The sequence below is a fragment of the Narcine bancroftii genome, chromosome 8, assembly GCF_036971445.1.
Source record: "Narcine bancroftii isolate sNarBan1 chromosome 8, sNarBan1.hap1, whole genome shotgun sequence".
NCBI lineage: Eukaryota > Metazoa > Chordata > Chondrichthyes > Torpediniformes > Narcinidae > Narcine > Narcine bancroftii.
The window spans coordinates 154,420,852-154,444,459 of NC_091476.1; the positions used below are offsets into that span (position 1 = coordinate 154,420,852).

A 23,608-nucleotide genomic window follows, 5' to 3' on the forward strand; every position below is an offset into this window, starting at 1 on the left:
CTGGCTTTTTGAATTGCCTAGCAACGCGGTAAACAATAGGTCGGTGACGCGGGAGGCACAGCAACCAGGCTGGGATCGGATCATGGGCTAAAAGTTGGGTGTCAGGCGGCAGAGAGAGAGAGAGGGAAAGAGGGAAAGAGGGAGAGGGGAGAGGGGGAGAGGGGAAAGGGAAAGGGAGAGGGGAGAGGAGAGGAAGAGGAAGAGGGGAGAGAGAGAGAGGGAAGAGGGAGAGAGGGAAGAGGGAGAGAGGGAAGAGGGAGAGAGGGAGAGGAAGAGGGAGAGAGAGAGGGAGAGGAAGAGGGAGAGGAGAGAGAGAGAGAAGAAGAGGGAGAGGGGAGAGAGGGTAGAGGGAGAGAGGGAGAGGAAGAGGGAGGGTGATTCCTGGGGACTGGTCAATGGTCATCGAGGGAGAACGTAATGACCCTGGGGAGAGGGGAGAGGGCTCACGGAGATAGGTTAACTTGGAGAGTCCCAGAGAGAGGTGTGACAGGTCAGTGGAGAACTAAGGGAGTGTTGGACACTGGTCAGTGGCGGGGGGGTGGGGAGGTGAATAGAGTGCTGAGGAATAGAGAGCTGAGGAATAGAGACGTCTTGGAAAGGAGTGTGGAGGGTCTGGTCAGTGTAGTCAAGGGCAGAGAAGGTAGATGATTTGAGGTCCAGGTAGAGGAAGCACAATGAGCTCCCCACTATCATCCCTCGGAAAGCTGAGGAAAGTCTCGCTGAACCTACCGCAGTTGCAGGGACGGAGGTAAGTTAGGTTTCACTCTTTCATTAGTGCAATTTTTTTTGCTGAAAATAAATGGACACGAGTGGACACAAAAACAGAAAATGTTGGGATAACTCAGCAGGTCAGACTGTATCTGTGGAAAAAGAACCAGTCAGCACAGATGGAATATTAGGTCTTTACAATATTCTTTCCAAACAGACAGCATTACGCCTGCTTCTTTCCATAATCTCTGTCTTCTCTTCTTGAGCTCCCCATCCCCTTCCTCCCTTGATTCAGGGAGCTACTTCCTCAGATTTTTTCTCATCTACCCTTCCACCTTTCCTGTTGGTCCATACTCCTCCCCCCTGCCATCCTCCTCTCTCTCTCTCTCTCTCTCTCTCTTTCTTTCTCTTTTTATTCCGGCATCTGCCTGCTTTTGCTGATACCCGAAACATTGGTTAACCTATAGATGCTGCATTACCTGCTGAGTTTCTCCAGCACTTTGCGCACTGCACTATGTATGTAATGACTGTGCTTACAGCGATTGGCTGAGAGCTTAGCCACGCCTACTGTCTGGGCCTTAAAGGGTTGTGTCCCTAGCCAGGTCGGATCATTCCAGACTAGTCGGTCACCTGTGAAGAGCTCCTGTCTTTTGCTAATAAAAGCCTTGGTTTGGATCAACAAGTCTTTGGTTCTTTCGACGAGCTCTACAAGTATACATAGTGTTCTATGTCTCCTTACTTTCATACAAAGGGTGGGGGAGTTGCTGAGGATTGATTTTAATAGTCTAATTCTATTGGAACAAGGTCTTATCATAATCAAAATAAGTGGATAAGAACCAAATATGTGTCCCATTAAAATACTGAAGAGGCACTGCACTGATGGAGGTTCTGTTGAGTGTTAAACATGAACCCATTTATTTCTTTCAGGGTCAAATTAAAGAAAAAAAAAATGAAAGAAAATTTAAAAAAATTTAAATGAGTGACACAGTTGGCCTAGTGGTTAGTGCAGTGTCTTTACAGCGCCAGCGATTGGGACCGGGGTCTGTTAGGAGTTTCCACGTTCTCCCCATGTCTACGTGGATTTTCCCCGGGGGCTCTGGTTTCCTCCCACTGTTCAAAACGTACCAAGGATGTAGGTTAATTGGGTATAAACTGGGCGGCACAGACTCTTGGCCAAAATGGCCTGTTACTGTTTATTCTTTGTATTCTTGCTGTGAAGCAATATCAGTTAACTGGCTTCGGTATTAGTTTTTGTGTACTTCATTGCAGTTTATGAAACTTGGTGCATTCAATCTGAAATTTTATATATAACCACAGTGAGTGAAAATATAAAGGCCTCAGAGATGGTGGAGAAGGGTGATTCTTGGGAAGAGGAATATTAATGACCTGGATAGATTGGAAAAAGTGGAAATGTCCTTGTTAGAAAAGAAGAGGCTGAGAGAAAGAGGGTCTAGATTCAGTACTGAAAAATAAATTATTCTCAATGATAGACAGTCATGAACCAGAGGATATTGACCAAAGAACCAAATGTAATATGAAGAAATGCTTTATTATATTATTATATAGCAAGTAGTTTGAATCTGGAATGACTCGCCAGTTCAGGTAGTGGGAATAGTTAAAATGGACATTCTAAAAGGAATTAGAAAGGAAACAAAAATGCATGGCAATGGATAGATGGCAGTTGGATCGCTTCTGTGTAAAGCTGGTATGGCTTTGATGGGCTGAGTGTTCAACTTGCATGGTATGAACTTTCTGTAATTCTGTTAGGATCAACATAGGTTATTCTTTGTTCTCTAATAATTGATTAACAGACAGAATAAGTAGAGAGGGAATAAACAAGCCTTCCTCAGGTTGACTGGTGGAGTATTCCTGGACTAGGGCCAGCTGTTCACAATTTGGCAAGAGGACTGTTTGTTAATGTTACAAAACAATGAGATTGTGAGTAGGGAGAATGATGTAAATAGAGTTGTATAATATGGAGTTATAGATACGCTGAGTGAGAGAACAAGAACTTAGCTAATGGAATGAGGTCATCCACTTTGATGCATAGAACAGAAAAGCACTGTTGCCTTGACTTAAGCTGCTATATTTGACATTTTACAGGGGTAAAGTATCAGAATAAGAGCGATCATAGATGAATAATCCTGCATAGACATATGAAAAATCAAATACTTAGTGGCAAACATTCTCGGTGTTATATTAAAGAGAATTATGTCAGATATGTATCATGGAAACAATCCTATAAACCCAACTGGTGGCTTTTGTGCTCCATTCAAGTCTCCTCCAACCTCTTCAACTCATCTTTTCAATGTAAATGCTTACTCACCTTGAAGTAATTCGGGTTATCCTCAATCTCTCCCTAAGGTCTACATTCTAACCATTCACAGGGTAAAAGAGTTGTTCTCTTGAATAGCCTATTAGATTTATTAGTGCATTTTGTCTTCTTAGAACCAGGGGTGGCCAATCTCTTAATTTTTAATTTAGACATACAGCACGGTAACAGACCATTTCGGCCCACAAATACATGCTGCCCAATTAACCTACACCTCCAGTACTTGCTCATGGACCGAAATGGCCTGTTACTGTGTTGTATGTCTAAATTAAAGGTTGGCCACCCCTGATATATACATTTAAAACAGTGATGTACCACAAATAGGAGACTCTTACTTGTGGACAACAAAGTTCCTCATTGTTTTAAAGGCAAACCTGAAGGTTGTTTTGCACATTGTCACCATTTCTGTATGAGAGTTAAAATTGAATTCATCACCAAATTTTAATTTTCTTTTCAATATTGTTCTTTGAATACAACACTTTTCTCCACATAATAGTTTATAGTCAATAAAGTTTTAGCTCTATTTTTAACTTTGTATGACATTATTTGCATTTTTGTGAGTCGCACCTGCACATGGGTAACTCCCAACGCTTATTATCTTCTTCCTGTTTAACACATGGAGAAGTTTCACAGTTTCTATTTACTTACAAAGTCACCTCTTGGGAAGATCTTTTAGTGTGGTGCCATCATGTCCATGTTGATATGACCTTGCATGGTCATGGAGTTTGGGTGTGGTGTGGAATTTTAGTGTGGTGCCATCATATCCATGTTGATATGACCTTGCATGGACATGGAGTTTGGGTGTGGTGTGGAGTTTTAGTGTGGTGCCATCATATCCATGTTGATATGACCTTGCATGGACATATCAGAAAAACACAACTGCATAAAAACAGGCTCTTTGGCCCATCTGGTCCATGCTAAACTATTATTGCACCAAGTCCCATCAACCTGCACCCACAACATGGCCCTCCATAACCCTCCCATCCATGTACTATTTCAAATTCTTCTTAAATATTGAGATCAAACTTGCATCCACCACTCTGCTGGCAGCTCGTTCCACACTCTCACCATCCTGTGAGTGAAGAAATTCTCCCCATGTTCCCCCCCCTAAACATTTCAACTTTCATTCTTGTCCCACATCCTCTCATTCTTCACTCACCCAGTCTCAGTGGAAAAACCTGCTTGCATTTACCCCATCTATAGTCCTCATTATCTTGTATACCTCCACCAATTCTCCCTCATTCTCTGATGCTCCAGAGAAGAAAGTCCTAACCTATTTAACCTTTCCTTATTATTCAGCAGCTCAAGATCCTGCAACATCCTTATAAATTTTCTCTGCACTCTTTCAATCTTATCAATATCTTTCCTGTATGTAGGTGATCAAAACCGCACACAATACTCCAAATTTGGCCTCAACAGTGTCTTATACAACTTTACCATGACATCTGAGTGCTTGCAGGGATTTTTTCTTTGTTATTAAATATTATTGTTTTAATTTATTTTGGTACATTTTCCACAGCAAACAAGTACTCTGCTTTGAAGAGAACTTCTTCACAGGTAAGGCAGACCAAACTTTTCAAACAATTTCAAACTAACTATTAACACTGCAACTGGCAGTAAAACACAAAAGTCTGCAGATACCGTGGTTGAAGTAAAAATGCAAAGCTGGAGAAACTCAGCTGATCAAACACTGTACTTTATGCATCAAAGATAAATATACATAACCAACTTTTTTGGGCTTGAGGCCTTCATCAATGTATGGAAGGCTACATATGACCTTGATTAAGGGCTCAAGCCTGAAATGTTAATTACGTATTTTATCTTTGCTACATAAAGAACACTGTTTGAACAACTACGTTTCCCCAACATTGTGTTTTTACTAAATACTGTAACTAGCAGCATCTTTGGAAAATTCTCATTTACAAAACTACCAATAATTCTGAAACTTCAAAGTATTTTTCACAGGAATCTTTTCCTTGATTCTACACCTTTCATTGTGACACTGATCATAAACTTTGCAATTACAGTTGACTGCTGGTTTAGAGAGGGCAACATCAGTTAGTGCCTCCTTTCCCATGACTCCCAACCAAAAGTGGCTGTAGATCATTGGGTGAAACTGCTGAGGATCTTTGAGACTTGGACACTGCACTGGAGAAATTAAAATCTGCACGCTTGGCCTGACTCCTATAAGCATCCAAACCACACACACCTGCAACTTGACTATCAGTCAGAATCCTGTATCAGTGGTTTCATTGGACTGAGGAGGGGAAATGATTGGTAAGAAGTTGCTGGGGACAGATGTAAGAGGAAAACGATGAATCACTAAAATGCATCTTGGTGTGGTTTGTGTACTATTTAACCTTACTTCCACCCTTGTATGTGGTGGTAGTGTATAAATACTAGCAAATGCCATTAAGACATCCATTCCCTTCTCCATCTATCACCCATCCTCCAACCACACACTAATTTTATCACAATTTTAGGACCAGAATATTTTTCAATGATGATAGTTTAAATTTTATTTATCTTAAACTGCCTCTGACAATGTGTTACAGATACCCTTTCTTTTAAAAAAAAATGCTGGAGGTTAAACCCTATGATCTGTCATTTGCATTGTGTCAGTCAGTGTGATACAAGTTGATCATTTTGCAAAAACAGCACTGAGAAAACAAGAACTCAATGCTATTTCAATAATGTTCCAGCATGCCATCACATTTAGAACTCAAAAACTTTAGTCAGAAGAAATGCACTAAAATCTATCAAACAAAAGAATGGAAACAGGAGACGTGTTCAAATGTTCCATCCTTTTGCCCACCAGTACCATTTAATACTCCTCTTCAAATTTCTTCTTTAATTACCTCCTATGTGTTCTATACACTTGCAGGTACAATGATATTTGACTCAGGACAAATTAAATTGGCCATTGTGGTCTGTCTGTCCTTCATGTTAAAACAAATTTATCACACATTTTGTGGACAGAGTCACAGAAACAGCACAGCAAAACATTATCATTAAAAAATGTTTATTTCTTTCTGCAGATGATAAGGGTGCATTACTGAGTGAAATCTTGTTTCCTGTTTCATGGGCACACAAACCAAATTCTTCCTCTCCCTCTCTATCACCAAAATCAAGGGCAAATTGTGAAATGCTTTGGTTAAAATTTGATATTGATGGTGCTCTCTGCAAAAGGATCTGCATAAAAGTCATGAGAAAATAATGGCAACAAAATTGAGAGATATTTGAAGGGGAAATCTCCTGCTTTTAGTCTTCATCCCACCATACTGGCTGCATGTTCAGCCTGAAGTTAGAATATGTGACAGAGTGTATAGATATATATATAGAAATGTTTTTGGGAGCTAAATTGGGAAAGGTTTGTTAGAGTAGGTCATATGCGAACACTTTAAAACAGATCTTATTTGAAATACTGGAGACATAGTGGCTTCTCACACCTCTTTTTGCAAGATCTTTGAAGAGTGCTCAAGAGACGTCACTAATGGATTATTGTTTACCAAGACAACAGATGAAAGAGCAGACAGGAGTCGCTGCTGTCTGAAAGGAGAATTTGCTGTTGTAAGAGGGTCATGTGGTTTTGTGAGCAGAGACAGTAAAACAGTCTTTCTCTCAGTCTCAGAGTGTGTGTGTGTGTGTGTGTGTGTGAGACACACACACGCAGAGCACTTAACAGTGTTACAACCAGCAAGAAGTTGCTGGGACTGAAATAGGACAAGCTGGCAAGCTTTTGGAAGAGAGCCTAGTCACAGCCTTTGTGGTTCATGCAAGAGGAGAGGACTGGCTGTCTAATGTTGCACTTGGAATAAGAGAAACAAAAAGGTACTCTGTGGTGACCTGAAAGAAAGAGGTTATCATCTGGAGAATCCTGATGGGGCAAGTTTCGTCAGCAACACACTTAGGTGACTGATGGAAATACATCAATTGTGGATGTCCTGGAACAACACATCTCTTTCTCTGAAAACCATCAAGAACCTTCCTGACCATTTACCTTTCGAGCACCAAAACCTGGTCAACTTTATAAATGTTAAATTCTGTGCACGTTATAAGAATTGCCTGCAACCAGTGAACTTGGGGGAAGATTGTGGGTCAGGACTGTGAACCAAAGAAGTTTTCTGAACTTACACACGCGTTACATACACATGTGCTTAGAATTAGAAGTTAAAGTTTGATTCTGTTTTCATGTTTAAAGATAATTAAAAGCAACTTTTGTTTAAGTAACCATTTGTCTTGGTGAATATCTATTGCTGCTTGTTTTTGGGATCCTCTGGGCTTGTAACAAATATGAAATTCTAACTTCTAAGTGTGGCCACTGTGGTGGGATGGGAATACTGAAAGTCAGAAAGATTCAAGGTGGGAATTTCATAGCATGAGCTTTGGAAGACAAGTTGCAGGTACCAAAGGTAGGATCAGAAACAAAGATAGGGCAATGTACACAATCCAATTCAGACAAAGACGACAAAAAATGGAAAATGCTGGAGATACTCAGACAGTCAGAGTCCATCTGCGAAGAGAGGAATAGATTTAATATTGCTTACTGACGATCTTTCATCAGGATTAGTAAAAATTGGTAATCAAACATCTTTTAAGTTGCAGATTTAGGAGAAAAGTGGAGAGAACAAAGGGAAAGGATAAAGAAACTAAGAAAGATTGAATAAAACCTATAATTGTAATGCAGGGAGAGTGCTAAGTCCTATTAAGGCAGATCCTGTCCAACCTGCCAAGTATTTCCTGGCCAATATTTATTGGCTCACTGACTCATATGCAAGAAGACAGCTATACCTACCTGCACCATTTAAATTTAGACATACAGTACAATAACAGGCCGTTTTGGCCCATTAGCCCATGCCACCCAATTACACACAATTGAACAGTGGGAGGAAACCAGACATGAGGAGAATGTATAAACTCCTTACAGACTGTGGTGGATTGGAACTAGAGTTGCTGGTGTTGTAACAGCTTTGTGCTAACCGCTCCACTAAATGTGCTGCCCTATGCTGTAACTAATGTAAATGATCAGCTTGGATTTTTTGTGCAGAAGTTTTGGAAGTGTGCCTTGGACTCGCTGTCAGATGACTCAAAATTAATAGTGCTATGTATTGACTGAGCCGTAGGAGACAACTGGATGTGGAATGTTGATTTAATGTTTCTTTAACATATTTGATTTGTCTTTCTTAAAAAAATTGTTCATACTTCTCCAGACTCGAGTCCCAGTGACAATGAGCTTATGTCAACAATGATGAAGCGGCTGACCAAGATGGAGCAACAAGTTCGAAACCAAGCACAGGAGATCAGCAGGAAAGTAAGGAGTTAAGCCATAAAGTAACTTGGAATCATAGAATTGAGTGCATCACACAGCAGAAATACATTATATTTACAATGCAGTTCCTTCTCCTTTAGTAACTATTTTTTTCCAGCTGGTTATTGATGATCTCCAATATTTGGAGATCAAAATCCTATGTTGCCAGCCCAACTTCTGTTGAGATCTCCCTGACATGAGGATATTGTTCACACATTAAAAATATGATTTTTACTGGACTAAACACAAGTAATTTTCAGGGTGGATGATAATGAGTACATATGCACTGAAACTCCTACTTGCTGCAACCAAATAGGTGCAGCCACTTCTTCATTGTCATGGGCTCATTGACACTGTGACTACATTTGAAGTTATACAAACTATTTTTCAAGAAAATCATATGAAATACACTAAAGCAACATGGATTGTCTTTCCATGATTGAAATTTCCCATCTGTCCCCATGAAGGGTTTTCCAAGTCATTGCCAAGGAAGAGTTTCCTCTACTGCAACAAAGTAAGATACTGAAACACCTCCCTTAATTGGTTGAATCATATTCTTTTTCATTTTACAGAATCTTCAAATAGCTATGTTGAAAGAAAAGCTGAGAATGCTTCAACTATCTAAAAGTAAGGGCCATTGGGCTTGTGTCTAATTCTAACGCTGTGCAACAATGATGTGGCATGGTACAGTATAAGTCACATTTACTGATGTCACCATGCTTCAAGACTAGTTGTTAAACCTGCAGAGTTCAATGCCGTACTTTGGAAGAATGTCAAGATTTAGGAGAGAGTGTGAATGAGATTTATCACCAAAGATGAAGAAGAGGCTGGAGAATCTATGGTTCTTTTCCTTACAAGTTCAAAGGCAGAATTGGTAGTGATATTCAAAATAAGTAAGGCTTCGTAGGAGTAGAATATTGGGAATTTTCTCCTCCTAGATGTTGGTAATAAACTTTTAATTGTCAACAATAAAGTGGGCTGAATAAGGACATTTTTTCTTAGAGATTTGCTATACAAAGATAGGGCAAACTAAATTGGCAGATGGGTTGTTTGGACGGGGGCTGGTGCTTGTGGAATTAGGAAATTCTTTTCCAGGTTGTCAATTTCTTGCTCTTCATTTTCTGAACATGTAGCTGATGACCCCAGAAGACAGCAGGAGCTGGAAAAATGCCTGCAGCTACAGAATCAAGTATGGGAAATGGAAGTAAGAGATCTGTCTGTGCTTTAGAATCAAGAGCCAACACCTTCGCCTGCTCATTTCTTTTGCATGACTTTCTCATTTTTTTGCTCCATCACGGATTCTAATGATTCTGCATTTCTTTACTCCCCATATATATTCTTCACTTCTCTCTCTATCTGACCTCATCTCAGACTTCAATGCTTGGAGTTTACTTGGAAGTTGTTTAAAAACCCAAATCAAAGGGTTAAAAAGGAGAGACAGTTGAAGACTGAGGAACAGTTGATTGGGCAATTGAGTTCAAGTGGAAGGCAAAAGGGTTGAAAAAGGAGAGACTCAGCAGATAGCAGTTGATAGCAGTGAGGTCATATGCATTAAATGGTAGGCTATTGAGATGTGCAGAGCAACAAAGGGATTTAGGAGTGATGGTAAATAGTACCCTCAAGGCTGATACTCCAGTAGATGGTGTGGTGAAGAAGGCATTTGGAATGTTGGCCTTCATAAATCGGAGTATTGAATTCAAGAGTAGGGAGGTTAGGATGAAATTGTACAAGGCATTGGTGAGGCCAAATTTGGAGTGCTGTGTACAGTTTTGGTCACCAAATTATAGGAAAGATATAAACAAAATAGAGAGAGTGCAGAGAAGGTTCACAAGAATGTTGACAGGATTTCAAGGTTTGAGTTACAGGGAAAGGTTGTGCAGACTGGGGCTTTTTTCTCTGGACCGTAGAAGATTGAGGGGGGACTTGATAGAGGTGTTTAAGATTTTACAAGGGACAGACAGTAAATGTGGATAGGTTTTTTCAATTAAGAGTGGGGGAGATTCCAACTAGAGGGCATGGTTTAAGATTGAAGGGGGAAAATTATAAGGGGAACGTGAGGGGAAATTTCTTTACGCAGAGGGTGGTAGGGATGTGGAATGAGCTTCCGGCATACGTAGTTGAGGCGGGATCATTGGTTAAATTTAAGGAAAGACTAGATGGTTACATGGATAGGAGAGGACTGGAGGGGTATGGACCGGGTGCTGGTCAGTGGGACTAGGAGGGTGGGGATTAGTTACGGCATGGACTAGTAGGGCCGAACTGGCCTGTTCTGTGCTGTAAGTGGTTATATGGTTATATGGATTGGGCAAACAAGGTCAACAGTTGAAGGGCAATTGAGGTCACTCAATAAGTGAGGGACTGTGTAGCAGAGTAGTCATTATCAGAGGGGTGATTGAGGCCTACTCAATCATCATCAGGCTTTGACTCAAGTGGCCTGAGTCAGAGTGATAAGGCTTTGACTCAAGAGGCTTCAACATGAAGAGGCTGAGGTGGTGGTGCAGGAAGTAAGAAAGGAATAAAAAGGATTCAGCAGGTAGGTGCAGGTTTTAGATATCATGTATTTTTTCTTCTTGTCATTACCCTTTTACACAGAGCTTGAAAGCCGGATTTTCTCCGCCTTTAAGCTCTGTGTATTTAAAAAAAAAATCAAAGGCGGATTGGGGGGTGGGTCTAAACTCACCTGTCTTCAGTCTGCTAATGGGGTACTGCTAGAGGCAGAATGTAGCACTCTGCAACCATTCTAAAATTGTACGCCTGTCTTGCTGGGTTGAACTGGGAAGGATTGATGATGCTGTGATGAAGTCTTCAGCTCTTGATGAAAGTGCAGGAAATTCAAATTAATTTTGAGTGTGCAGCCATGACACTTCTGGGCGCGTATGTTTTATGTCACAGTTGATGCGATAAACCTCGCTGTAGCGGTATGCTGGGTGGGGGGGGGGGAGTGGGCAGAACTAGAACTAACAGCTCCAAACATATGATACCTAGACACAACAGGCTCCTATCTACTGGCAATTAGCCACTACAGCTACGAGGTACAGTGACACAACAGCATCCATAGGTCTATGGAGAAGCCCTGGCCTACTCAATGTGAATGTCATGAATGTACTCCAGATGTCATGATGCCAGGTCACCTGTTGTTTGTCTATATCAAGCCTGACAGCAAGTCAGCAAGACTGAGGTTTAGTCTTGTTATTCATCCTATTTGAACATGCTGGCATACGTCCATAACTTACATCTGCCACACCACCTCCTTTTATTTGGGAAGCCGGCTTGCAGTGTGAGATAGCTCACGGAGCTGGCTTTTTTGTGCTCCGTGTGAACGCATAAGCCGACTTCTCAAAACTGATCATGTCAATGGAGATACTACGACTTTGCAGTCTAAAAAGGCCTAGTGGGAAAGGCAGCAGTATCCCTGATGACTTCATCTGTGAGAAGTGCATCCAGCTGCAGCTTCTGACAAACTGAGTTAAGGAATTGGAGTTGGATGAATTCCAGATCATTCAAGAGGCAGAGGATATGATAGACAGGAGTTGCAGTGACACTACCACACCTAGGAGGCAGGGGGAGCATAAATAGGTGGCAGTCAGGAGAAGGAAAAGGAACAGGCAGGTTGTGCAAGGCACCCCTGTGGCTGTTCCCCTCAATAACACATCATTTTGGATGCTGTTGGGGGAATGACCTGCCAGGGACAAGCCACAGTGATCAGGAAGGAGAAGAGGTGAGCTGTATTAATAGGGGATTCCATAGTTAGAGGGACAGATAAGAGGTTCTGTGGAAGAGATTGAGTATCCTGGATGGTATGTTGCCTCCCTGGTGCCAGGGTGTTAGATATCTCAGATTGCATTCACTGCATTTGGAGGAGGGTGGGTGAGCAGCCAGATGTTGTGGTACATGTAGGGACCGATGATATGGGTAGGAAGGGTGAGAAGGTCCTGCAAGGAGAGTTCAGGGAGTTGGGCATTAGGTTGAAGGACAGGACCTCCAGAGTTGTGATCTCAGGATTGCTACCCTTGCCATGTGTTAGTAAGGTTAGAAATAGGAGGATAATGTAATGTAACATTTGGCTAAAGACATGGTGCAGGAGGGAGGGCTTCAGGATTCTGGATCATTGGGCTCTCTTCCAGGGAAGATGAGTCCTGCTCTGATGGGAGAGTTTGCATGTGAACTGGAGGGGGACTAATATCCTTATGGGAAGGTTTGCTAGTGCTTCTGTGGGGGGTTTAAACTAGATTTGCAGGGGGAGGGGAACAAAAGTGCCAGAGCAAATAGAGGAGTGGAGGAGGGAAAAGATTGTGAAAATTGCATGCACTGTTGGGTTGTACAGGGTGGAAATGTTCTCGGGTGCATCTATTTCAATGCTAAGAGCACTGTAGGAAAGGCAGGTGAGCTTAGAGCCTGGATTGGCATGTTGAATTATGATATTGTGGCCATTAGTGAAACAGTTCCGGGAGGGGCAGGACTGACAGCTCAATGTTCTGGACTTCTGTTGCTTCAGACGTGATAGAACGAGGGGAATGGAAGGTGCAGTAGTGGCATTGCTTGCCAGGGAAAATATCACAGTTGTGCTCAGGCAGGACAGACTAGAGTTCTCATTTACTGAGACTATTTGATTGGAGCTGACGAATGGGAAACATATGACCACACTCAAGGGATTGTATTATAGACTGCCCAATAGTCAATGAGAATTGGAGGAACAAATCTGTAGAGAGAAAGCAGACAGTTGCAAGAAACATAGGGTTGTGATAGTAGTAGATTTTAATTTTCTGCATATTGACTCAGATTCCCATACTGTAAAAAGGCTGGATGGCTTGAAGTTTGCCAAATGTGTTCAGGAAAGTTTTCTAAATAAATATGTAGAGATACCAACTAGAGAGAGTGCAAACTGGATCTCCTATAAGGGAATGAGACAGGACAGGTGACAGAAGCATGTGTAGGGGAACATTTTGGGTCCAGTGATCATAATGCCATTAGTTTCAAGTTAATTATGGAGAAGGATAGGTCTGAGTCTCAGGTTCAGATTCTAAATTGGAGAAAGACCAATTTTGAGGAAATGAGAAAGGATATAGAACATGTGGATTAGGGTGTTATTTTCAGGTAAGGATGAGAAGCCAGAGAGTAATGGTGGATGATTGCTTCTCAAACTGTAGGCCTGTGACTAGTGGTGTGCCTCAGGGATTGGTGCTGGGACCATTGTTGTTTTTCATCTATATCAATGATCTGGATGATAATGTGGTAAATTGGATCAGCAAATTTGCAGATGACACTAAGATTGGCGGCATTATGGACAGTGAAAAATATTTTCAAAGCTTGCAGAGGGATCTGGACCAGATGGGAAAAATGGGCTGAAAAATGGAAGATGGAATTTAATGTAGACAAGTATGAGGTGTTGCATTTTGAAAGGACAAACCAAGAAAAGATGAACATGGTAGGGCACTGAGGAGTGTAGTAGAGCAGAGGGATCTGGGAATCCAGATACATAATTTCCTGAAAGTGGCATCACAGGAGTATTGAGTATAGGAGTTGTGATGTTATGGTAAAGTTGTAAAATACATTGATGAGGCCACATTTGGAGTATTGTGTGCAATTTTGGCCACCTAACTACGGGAAAGATATCAGTAAGATAGAAAGAATGCAGAAGATTTATGAGGATGTTGCCCAGACCTCAGGAGCATAGTAACGGAAAGGTTAAACAGGTTGGGATTTTATTCCCTGGAGCGTAGAAAAATGAGGGGAAATTTGATAGAGGTATTTAAAATTGAGGAGGATAGACAGAGTAAATGAAGGTAGGTGAGATACAAATGAGAGGATATGGGGAAAATTTAGGGGGAACATGAGGGGGAACTTCACACAGAAAGTAGTGGGAGTGTGGAACGAGCTGCCAGCAGGCTCAATTTTAACATTTAAGAAGAATTTGGATAGATACATGGATGGGAGAGGTTTGGAGGACTGGGTGGAAGTCTGTGGGACTAAGCAAAAAAAAAATGGTTTGACACACATTAGAACGGGTGAAGAGACCAGTTTCCATGCTGTAATGCTCTATGACTTCATAAAAAGTTCCAAGCGCTACAATAGTTGTAATCACCTCAATGAACTTCCCTTCACAGTCTGTCCGCTCTGCACATTAATAGGTACTATTTTAGATTATTTATTGTTTATTGTTACAAGTACTGAGATGCTGTGAAAATCTTGTAAGACAGCTCGCAAAAAGTCGCCATGCTCTGGAGCCATTTTGGTTTTAAAAATTCACAGAAAAACAAAGTAATGAGATTAGTTATGGTATGGTTGTGTTCAGGAGAGTTAGTTGGCTGACGATGAAAATTAAAGGACGATAGGAAAGGGCAGGGAATCAGAAAAAAATGCAAAATAATTTGCCCTCCCTTTCAAAATTCAACCATGTGCAGAGTGTGGTGACTTATTTAGTGTGGCTGATTTTTGTAGAAGTTCCTGAATGATTACGGGATGATCTGGGTCGGGGGTGGCAAGAAGAATGAAGCCTGCAGTGTGTTTCTCAAGGAAGAAGAACGTCAAGAGTGCCCGAATGCCAGTGGGCCAGTTTGGCACCCAGGTTAGTTGCACTGTTTCTGGAAATCATTGTTTGGACTACCTCTGCAGATAGTGACAGTCCCTGTTCCTATCACAGGGAGCTTGTGGCCCAAGGAAGGACATAGCCCAGGTCCAGGATATTAACAAAGAGAGACCATATTGTGTTTGGTAATAAACTCATGATCATTATCATCCAGCAGATTTTCTTTTTAAAAAAAAATCCTGTCAAAAAATGTTAGTAGCTTGAATATCTGAAATGGAATAGTCCAGTACAAATTGTTCAAATATGTGGTTTCAAAATCTTAGGAGCATAATATTAAAATTTTAATATCTATATTAAATGAGAAAGTTTAAAATAAAAGTTCATTTTTATTCAACCCCATTTTAAATAGAACTATTTAGAATTCAACAGTACAAAATTGACAGTACAATACAAAATGTGCATATCTGGTTAATACTAGTCTTTATGCTACACGTGAGCTTCACCCCACTTGTAGCCAAATACTATCTGTGTATCTTTTTGTCCTTTCCTCCCTCATACTTATCCAGACATCAACCATTCGTTGAGAGGTAATGAGTACAGGTTTCAGGTTCGTTTGATGTGAATTCTGTGGAATACCTAATATTTGAAGGCACTATAAATGCACTCTGGGCACCCGCCAACCAGATAGCATTAATAACTGCTTTTCTGGTTTCTGTTGGCTCCCTCTTCCTCTTTTTCCCCTATCCCTTTCTTCTTTCTTTTGGCTCTGTCCTGTGATAAAAGTTTTCATAGCAACAGCTGTTCTCTTGCTGAGACTTTTTTGCATAATACATGACGAACTGTCTTGTTGGTCAGTAGTCCGTTCAGTGTCACTGTGCACGTACTAGCAAAATCAAAAGCAATCCTGAGGAAAGTGTTAGCCGAAATCCTGGTATCAAATTGTATTGAGCGGCGGCACAAGGCGGAGATTTTGTGCAGAAGACTAGCAGGACTCTGCACCCTTGGATCTTGTGCCAGAGGCTCCTTTCAGCAACTGCGTCACTGTCTGAGATCCGTAATTTAAAAGGAACACTGTGGGGGGGGGGGGGGGGGCGTTGTTGGTGAGTTGCAGTGCTTGTTCAACAGCTTGCTTTGCTGTGTCAAAAGGAGCCTGTTCTGGTCCCCATAGGAATGTGGATTTCTTATGGGAGACTCTATATTGGGTGGTTTAAAGAACATGGTTCTGCTTCCAATAACTTAGGAGGCCTACAAAGCTCTGGGTGTCTGTTTTATTTGAGGGGATGGCAAAATTCAAAATTTCATTCTTGGCAGTCTTAGAAATATCTCTTTGACCTGAGCACCATTGGATCCCCAGAAACAGGACATTCTGGTTGGGGCTCTGCACCTTTTCAATATCAATGAGCCAGCCCCGTTTCTTGAGGGAGATTAGCATGTGAAGGGCCTCTGAAACAATAGTATAATGGACAAGACATCTCTGGGAGAGGTTGAATAGGTTGGACATTGCAGCAAATTAAACTGTGGACTGTGTCTTGTATCTTGTCCCAAGTAATTGCAACTTGCTCTTATGAGTTGAACTGGAGGAATGAAATTAAAAAGAAAGCATACTTGTTGCAGGGTCTGTACTGTGGGCTACAGATAATCTTGGAGGGAAGGGGGAACAACAACTGGTTCCCTTTAGCCTGTCCCATCTACAATTGTAGCCTGTGCAAACCCGAATGTAAACTTGGCCCTGTTAGTATAAAGGGACTGTTCCTTTAAAACCTTGATCCCGTGAATGCATTCAGGGAAAGGGAGTATTAAGACTGTTACAAGTATATATGGCCTCCGGTTCCCTTTGCAGGAGTGGGTAATGGAACAAATGTGTTGGGGATCCTATAGGAGGGGGGGGTGGGGGTCTGCCACCCCATGGGTGAGGGTTCTTGTCTCAGCAGGTCTCTGAGCTCAACCTTGAGGGCAGGAGAGACTATTTTGAGTGGGGGAAGAGCAGAGACAGTAGGTACTTTCAAACTGTCACACCTGGGTAGCTTTCCTGGGACCTAGGTGTGTTTAATAGGTCGAAGGTGCTCCCAGCACCTTTTAACCTACAAGGGGATCTCCCCAATAAATCTCCAACCAGGTGATTTAAGGGAGATCCTGCCCCTGCAGTGAGTGACACTTCACACACTCACCAGATGAAATGAAGTAAAAGATTTTAACCTTGGTCTTCCTGGGAAGTACATTTAAACCACATTACAAAATTCCCTTTCCTGACCTGCACTGCTGTTCTTCCTCTACATTTGAACTTGGCGCCAACACACTGCCCAGTGACGCACTGACGTCCCCAGAATAATCGGGTCAGCCATTTTTTGCTTTCAAACTGCTGGTGGATGAGACCTAGGTAAGTTTAACTGGGTTCCGTCTTCCTCCCAGGTAGGTCAGGGACCCGGTTGATTAAGGAGCATGCTGATTGGGTCAGATCCTTTTAAACTGCCTTGTGAGTGGGGCTCTAACTGGGCAAATTGCCCAGTTAATCCCATTTTACAGCTTGAAAGTGCCTCATGTCAGTGTTGGCAGGGGGAGCTCTAGGCTTTATCCCAGGATGGTTGTATGTTTTCCCCTGGCCTTCACCCCCCCCACCCCCCACTCCCCTAAATCTCTTTCCACAGATTGTAAATGGCAGAGGTCTGAATCCCATCTATGCTGGCAGGGTCAACCCCTGTGCACAGCAGATCCAAGCACAGCTGCCTGTTTGTAGAGTGGGCAGGGAATGTATTTCCAGTCTTCACTGCTGCCCTATGGACCTGGGTGAGTGCCCTCCTCCCACCACCTGTATTCTAGCCCTTCCAGGAGGGTATGGCATCCCACACAGTCTTCCCATTAGCTAGTGCCATGAGGGGCAGGACCACTGACCTCAAATCAGGGTGCGCAGTAGTGACCAGGTATCCTGCTAGGGCACTGGTCTCCTGGGTAGGCTGATCACGCATGGCAAGCGTGGACATCTCTAGCAGCTGCTGCCTAATCTCAACTTTAATGACTGGGGAGATGGGGTCAGGTGGGGACTGTCTGGACTGGCTGTGTGGTGCAGAGGTTGGGAGCACTCCTTATTCTGAAATTATGCTTTTGTTTCTGGTGATCTCTACTGCAGAAACCCTACTCATAATATTCATGCTATTAATTCCTTTCAGAACCTTGCACATTTTAATAAGATCATCACTTAATTTAAAAATTCCAATGATTATAGGCCTAACTTGCTCAACTTCTTTACACATGTCAACTGTTCATTCTAGGAATCAATGTAGTGAATCTTTCTGCAAATATATCTTAGAAATGTGTTCTTGTGCGGGCCAAACCAAGACCAGCTAGCTTCTTGACCCAAATTCTCATTCAGAGAACACTTCACGTTGTTCATCTTAGGACATTCACATCTTCCTCTCCTTTATATCTCTTTTTAATTATTCTTCTCCACAATGTCTATCTCTCGTGCTCCTTTTATTTCTCCTCCTTCATCTCCTAGTTGTTGTGAGCCCAAAGGACTCCAAAACCCAGCAGCAATAGACATTCACCAAGACAAGTGGATTTTTAAAAACAAAAGTTATTTTTAATCAACTTCAAACATGAAAATAGAATCAAACTTTAACTTAACTCTATACTTAACTAACCCAAATAACCCCCTTCTAATTCTAAGCGCACGTGTATGTAATGTGTGTGTAAATTCAAGAAAAGTTCTTTGGTTGACAGTTCAATCTCACTTCTTCTTCCAAGTTCTGTGGTTGCAGGCAATCACCATACTGTGCACAGAATTTAACATGTATAAAGCTCACACACACACACACACACACACACACACACACACACACACACACACACACACACACACACACACACACACACACACACACACACACACACACACACCTCTCTCAATGAAACTCCAAAATAAGCATGAGACACATGCCATGCAAAACCCCCACCTTCTCCAGCACACAACAGGAGTTCTTTCTTCTTCTCAAGTTCTTATCATAGGTAAACAGTCCAGAATTGACCTTTCTGTTCAAATAAGATCTGTTTTAAAATGTGTATATGTATGTCACCTACTCTAAATCTTATAAATTCTCCCCAAATATTAATTTTGTTAATACTCCAATACTCATTCTCTTCTACCAGTGCTATATTTTTCTTCCTTCACAAAACTGATGTGGTCTATGCTCCACTTTAGCCTTTTTATTGCTCAACCCCCATGACCTTTGTTTCCCCTACCTTACTAAAATCTACCTACAGTGGCTTCTATAATGTTTGGGACAAAGACACTTATATCCTTGATTTGCCCCTGTGCTCCAGATTTCTAAATTTGTAATCAAACAATTTACATGTAATTTTTTTTTTCAAGGTTATTTGTAGTCATTTGGTTTAACCATGAAGAAATTATAGCACTCTTTGTATATAGTCCCCTCATTTCAGGGCGCCATGATGTTTAGGACATTTGGTTTCACAGGTGTTTCTGAGTACTCTGGTATGATTTAATTGCTTCATGGGTGCAGGTATAAGAGAGCTAGACTTTCTTCTAAGATTTGGATCACCTTTGGAGTCTGTAGTTGCCATTTTTCAATGAGGACCAGAGTTGTGCCCAATGAGAGTAGTCATTGATGTATTCACACCTGCTCCTGAAGAGTGTTTCTTATCTGCCAGATACACATCTGGGGTTTTTCTTCATTATGATGTAAATTCTTCGGTCATCAGCAGTGGAGATCTTCCTTGGAATACCAGCCCTTTGCAATTACTGAGTTCACCAGTATGTTCTTTCTTCTTAATGATGTTGATTTGACAATCCTAAGGTTTGGGCAATGTATCTTGCAGGCTTATTCATTTATAGCCTCAATGATTTCTTTGACTTTCATTGGCACAACTCTGGTCCTTGTGTCAAAAAATGACAACTATAGATGCAAAGTTGATCAAAACTTGGAAGAAAATTTAGATCTCTTATTCCTGCACCAGAGAAGCAATTCAACATACCTGAACACTCACAAACACCTGTGAAGCCAAATGTCTCAAACCTTAGGGTGCCCTGAAATGAGGGGACTATTTATAAAATGTGCTTTAATTTCTACATGGTCAAACCAAAATGTATACAAATAACCTTGAATAAAATCTGGATTGAACACTTTAATTACATTTGAATTGTTTGATTACAAAGTTAAAACTGGAGTATAGGTGCAAATAAAGGAAGAGTCCTTGTCCCAAACATTATGGAAGGCTCTGTATGTTGCCTTAAGACTTCTTTCTGTTTCAACAACCATCCTCTCGGATAAAGAATTCCAAAGCTTCTCAACCCTCCAAAGAAATTCCTTCTTCAGTCTTTGGTGAGCAGCTCCATCCCAAGGGTATGATTGCAGGTCTAGATTCCTGCCCCCCTCCCCCTTCTCCCGCGCCCCCCCCCCCCCCCCGTCCCCACAGTCTCTAATATGTTTCAATATAGATTACTCTCATTTTTTTTCTGTTTTATAGAATTACAGAAACACAGAAGTGGTACTTTGTTCTTGCCTACCATTATGACTATCTATGTTAACTTCATTTGTCCATCTTAGGCCTGCATCCCTCTACTCCTTTGCAATGCAAGTTCCTGTCCAAATGTCTTTTAAATGTTGTAATTGTATCTGACACTACCTCCATCTTTGGCAGTTCATTGCAAATATTCAGCACCCTGTTCAAACACACAATCTCATATATTTCAATATACATATATTTAAAACAACAAAGATCCCAACACTAAACCTGTGTTACACCATTTGTTAGATTTCCAGTCAGAAAAACATTCAGCCATCACTACCTTTTGTCTCCTATCACAGTCAATTTTGGATTGTTTTTCTCTTTCCTTCTGGACCAACCTACCACATGGAACCTTAACAAGCCTCAATAAAGCCCATGTAGACAAGATCTACTATGCTGCCTTCATCAATCTCCTTGGTTATCTCCTCATTTAATTTTATTAGATTTGTGAGGTGTGTCCTCCCAACAATCCCTGCCTTACAAGCATAAATCCTACCCGTCAAAATCTTCTTCAAAAACCTCCCTACCATTGATGTAACACCCACTGGCCAAACCTACAAAATTAAAATGAACAAAACACAGAAGTCTGCAGGCACTGATTGTAGTAAAAACACAGAAATGCTAGAGGAACTCAGCTGCTCTCACAGCATCCATTGGAGGTGAAGTATATTCTTGATATTTTGGGCCTGAGCCCTTCTTCAAGGTATAACTTTCTATTGATCACTGCTGCACAGGATAATATAAATCCATTTTCTGTTCCAATTACTGTTGCACCCTAATCTAGCATCACCTCATCTGGTTTGACTCTTTTCCAGACAGGTTTTGGCCTCCCACCTGCTTCAAAACCTGAAGAAGGGCTCAGGCCTGATACATCGGTAATGTATCTTTACCTCCTATGGATGCTGCAAGACCTGCTTTTCTGAGTCACTCCAGCTTTTCTGAGTGTTTTAATCCTACAAGACTCTTCCCCCTCATCCATGATCAGTTCAGCTAACTTTTTTGCCTCTATAGATCATTATGTTCACTTTCAAATTCTTCCATGGGCTCCTGCCACTCAACAGTTGGGATCTCCCCCATCTCTGTTCATCTCTGGGCTATTTGTCTGTTTCCATTGTTGTTTAATTGGTGGACTTTGTCTCAGTCACGAGTCAATGTCCTTGGAAACTTCCTGTTCAGTTGCCTTACAGCTCTTTATCCCATCTTTTGGTTTCAAATTACTTCTTTAATCCAAACTCCTCTGAAATTGCTTTCCCCTACTTGGTGGTGTGTGATGAAGTTGTCGTGGTAAGATCATTGTGGAAATAGAAATGGATTACATGGAATTTTGCAAACTATTTTTACATGTACTTCTCCTTAACTGTAGCGTATTTCAAAACATCCTTGTAACTCAACTAAAGAGGTCTTTCATGCTGATTCTTGCTTTTGTTTATATTTACAGGTGATGCCACTGTGAACTCTTTTCGCATAGAGTATGATTTGGTTCTACAAAATATCAAAGATCTGAATATTCTGGCTGGTGAAGGGGAAGCTGCTATCGAGCCTGTCTTGGGTGGGGCTCGGCTAAAGAGACCAGACCCCATACCACTCACTCTCTTCAAAAATGGGATTGTGATGTTCAATGGTCCATTCAGATCATTTAGTCAGCCTTCAACACAGGTAAAGCTAGCACCACTGTGAGCTGAGTGCATTGTACTCAAACTGAATGGCCCTCCTGACATTCTAATTGTAAAATGTGTGTTTATGGACTGCAGAGACTATGTTGATTGCTCCTTCGATTGAGGATTTAATGTTATTTTAGACAGTATATCTAATCTGAAATACCCAGGTCAATTTAACAATAAGAGGTTGTGTGGCGGTATGTGCAGAAACAGCCACCATGTTGAGGGTCGTTAACGACCATTTTTATTTATATTCAGCACGCCCCTATAAGGGCAGCATGAGCTCAGTCACCTGGTGCATTGTGACGTCATCATCGCTGCCCAGAGTGGGCGCAGGAAGGGACGTTGGAGTCAAGAGAGAAACCTCTGGATTGAAGACTTTAATTACATTTGAATTGTTTGATTACAAATTTAAAACTGGAGTATAGGTGCAAATAAAGGAAGAGTCCTTGTCCCAAACATTATGGAAGGCTCTGTATGTTGCCTTAAGACTACTTTCTGTCTCAACAACCATCCCCTCGGATAAAGAATTCCAAAGCTTCTCAACCCTCCAAAGAAATTCCTTCTTCAGTCTTTGGTGAGCAGCTCCATCCCAAGGGTATGATTGCAGGTCTAGATTCCTGCCCCCCTCCCCCTTCTCCCGCCCCCCCCCCCCACAGTCTCTAATATGTTTCAATATAGATTACTCTCATTTTTTTTTAACTGTTTATAGAATTACAGAAACACAGAAGTGGTATTTAACTCCCACTTTGTTCTTGCCTACCATTATCCCTATCTATGTTAATTTCTGACAACGCCATTTCCCCATGGCTGCCCCTTGTACGGTCGCTGTAGCAGTTCACTTTGTATTCCCTCTGCACAAAAATGAACTGGGCCAAGTCAAGCTCTTTGGGGGGATGAAACGGCCGGTGGCGTTCCGGGGGTGGGGGAACTAGGGAGGCCAGTCGCCTGTGTAGGTCCGCAAGCAGGTTTTTGTCAGTGGCCATGGTGTCAGGGTCTGGGCCGAAAAACTCACCCGGCAGGGAAAGCGGTGCGCCATAGACCATCTCCGCTGCTGAAGCCTGCAGGTCCTCCTTGGGTGCCGTCCAAACCCGAGGAGGAACCAGGGTAGTTCGTCTGTCCAGTCTTGTCCAGACAGCCTGGCCATAAGCGATGCCTTCTGGTACCTGTGGAACCTCTCCACCAACCCGTTGGACTGCGGGTGATATGCTGTGGTGTGGTGGAACTTGACCCCCAGGAGCTTCGCCATCTGAGTCCACAGGGCAGACGTGAACTGCGGCCCTCTGTCGCTAGTGAATTGCACCAGGACTCCGAATCGTGTGATCCATTGGCTAACCAGAGTCCTGGCTCACGTCTCCGCGGAGGCCTCCTTAATTGGGATGGGCTCCGGCGACCTTGTGACCCGATCCACCACCATGAGGTAACGAGCCTCCTTGGACACCGGCAGGGTCCCGACAACATCAACTGCCAGGTCGAAGTTCTGGATGGGAGCTCGTGTGCGTCGCTGGACCTTGGAGGTCTGGCATCTGGTACAGTTCCTGGCCAGCTCCGCC

The 23,608-nt window shown here is 42.1% G+C and overlaps 1 protein-coding gene across 5 annotated transcripts in view; it reads left to right on the top strand.

Annotated features, from left to right (window-relative positions):
• Positions 1-313: 313 nt before the first annotated feature.
• ubxn11 (UBX domain protein 11) overlaps positions 314-23,608 on the top strand; it is a 61,292-nt gene continuing 37,997 nt past the window's right edge. For 2 of the 5 annotated variants that reach the window (XR_011343488.1, XM_069895436.1), the window contains exons 1-7: positions 316-748; positions 4,560-4,597; positions 8,251-8,351; positions 8,921-8,975; positions 9,482-9,552; positions 14,787-14,913; positions 21,836-22,053. Coding sequence is in view for 4 of the 5 variants with exons in the window: in XM_069895436.1 (XP_069751537.1) it covers positions 675-748; positions 4,560-4,597; positions 8,251-8,351; positions 8,921-8,975; positions 9,482-9,552; positions 14,787-14,913; positions 21,836-22,053 (684 nt within the window). In the remaining variant the exon portion in view is untranslated. Of the gene's footprint in view, positions 749-4,559; positions 4,598-8,250; positions 8,352-8,920; positions 8,976-9,481; positions 9,553-14,786; positions 14,914-21,835; positions 22,054-23,608 lie in introns of all 5 variants that reach the window. The other 3 variants (XM_069895437.1, XM_069895439.1, XM_069895438.1) reach the window with 3 other exon arrangements.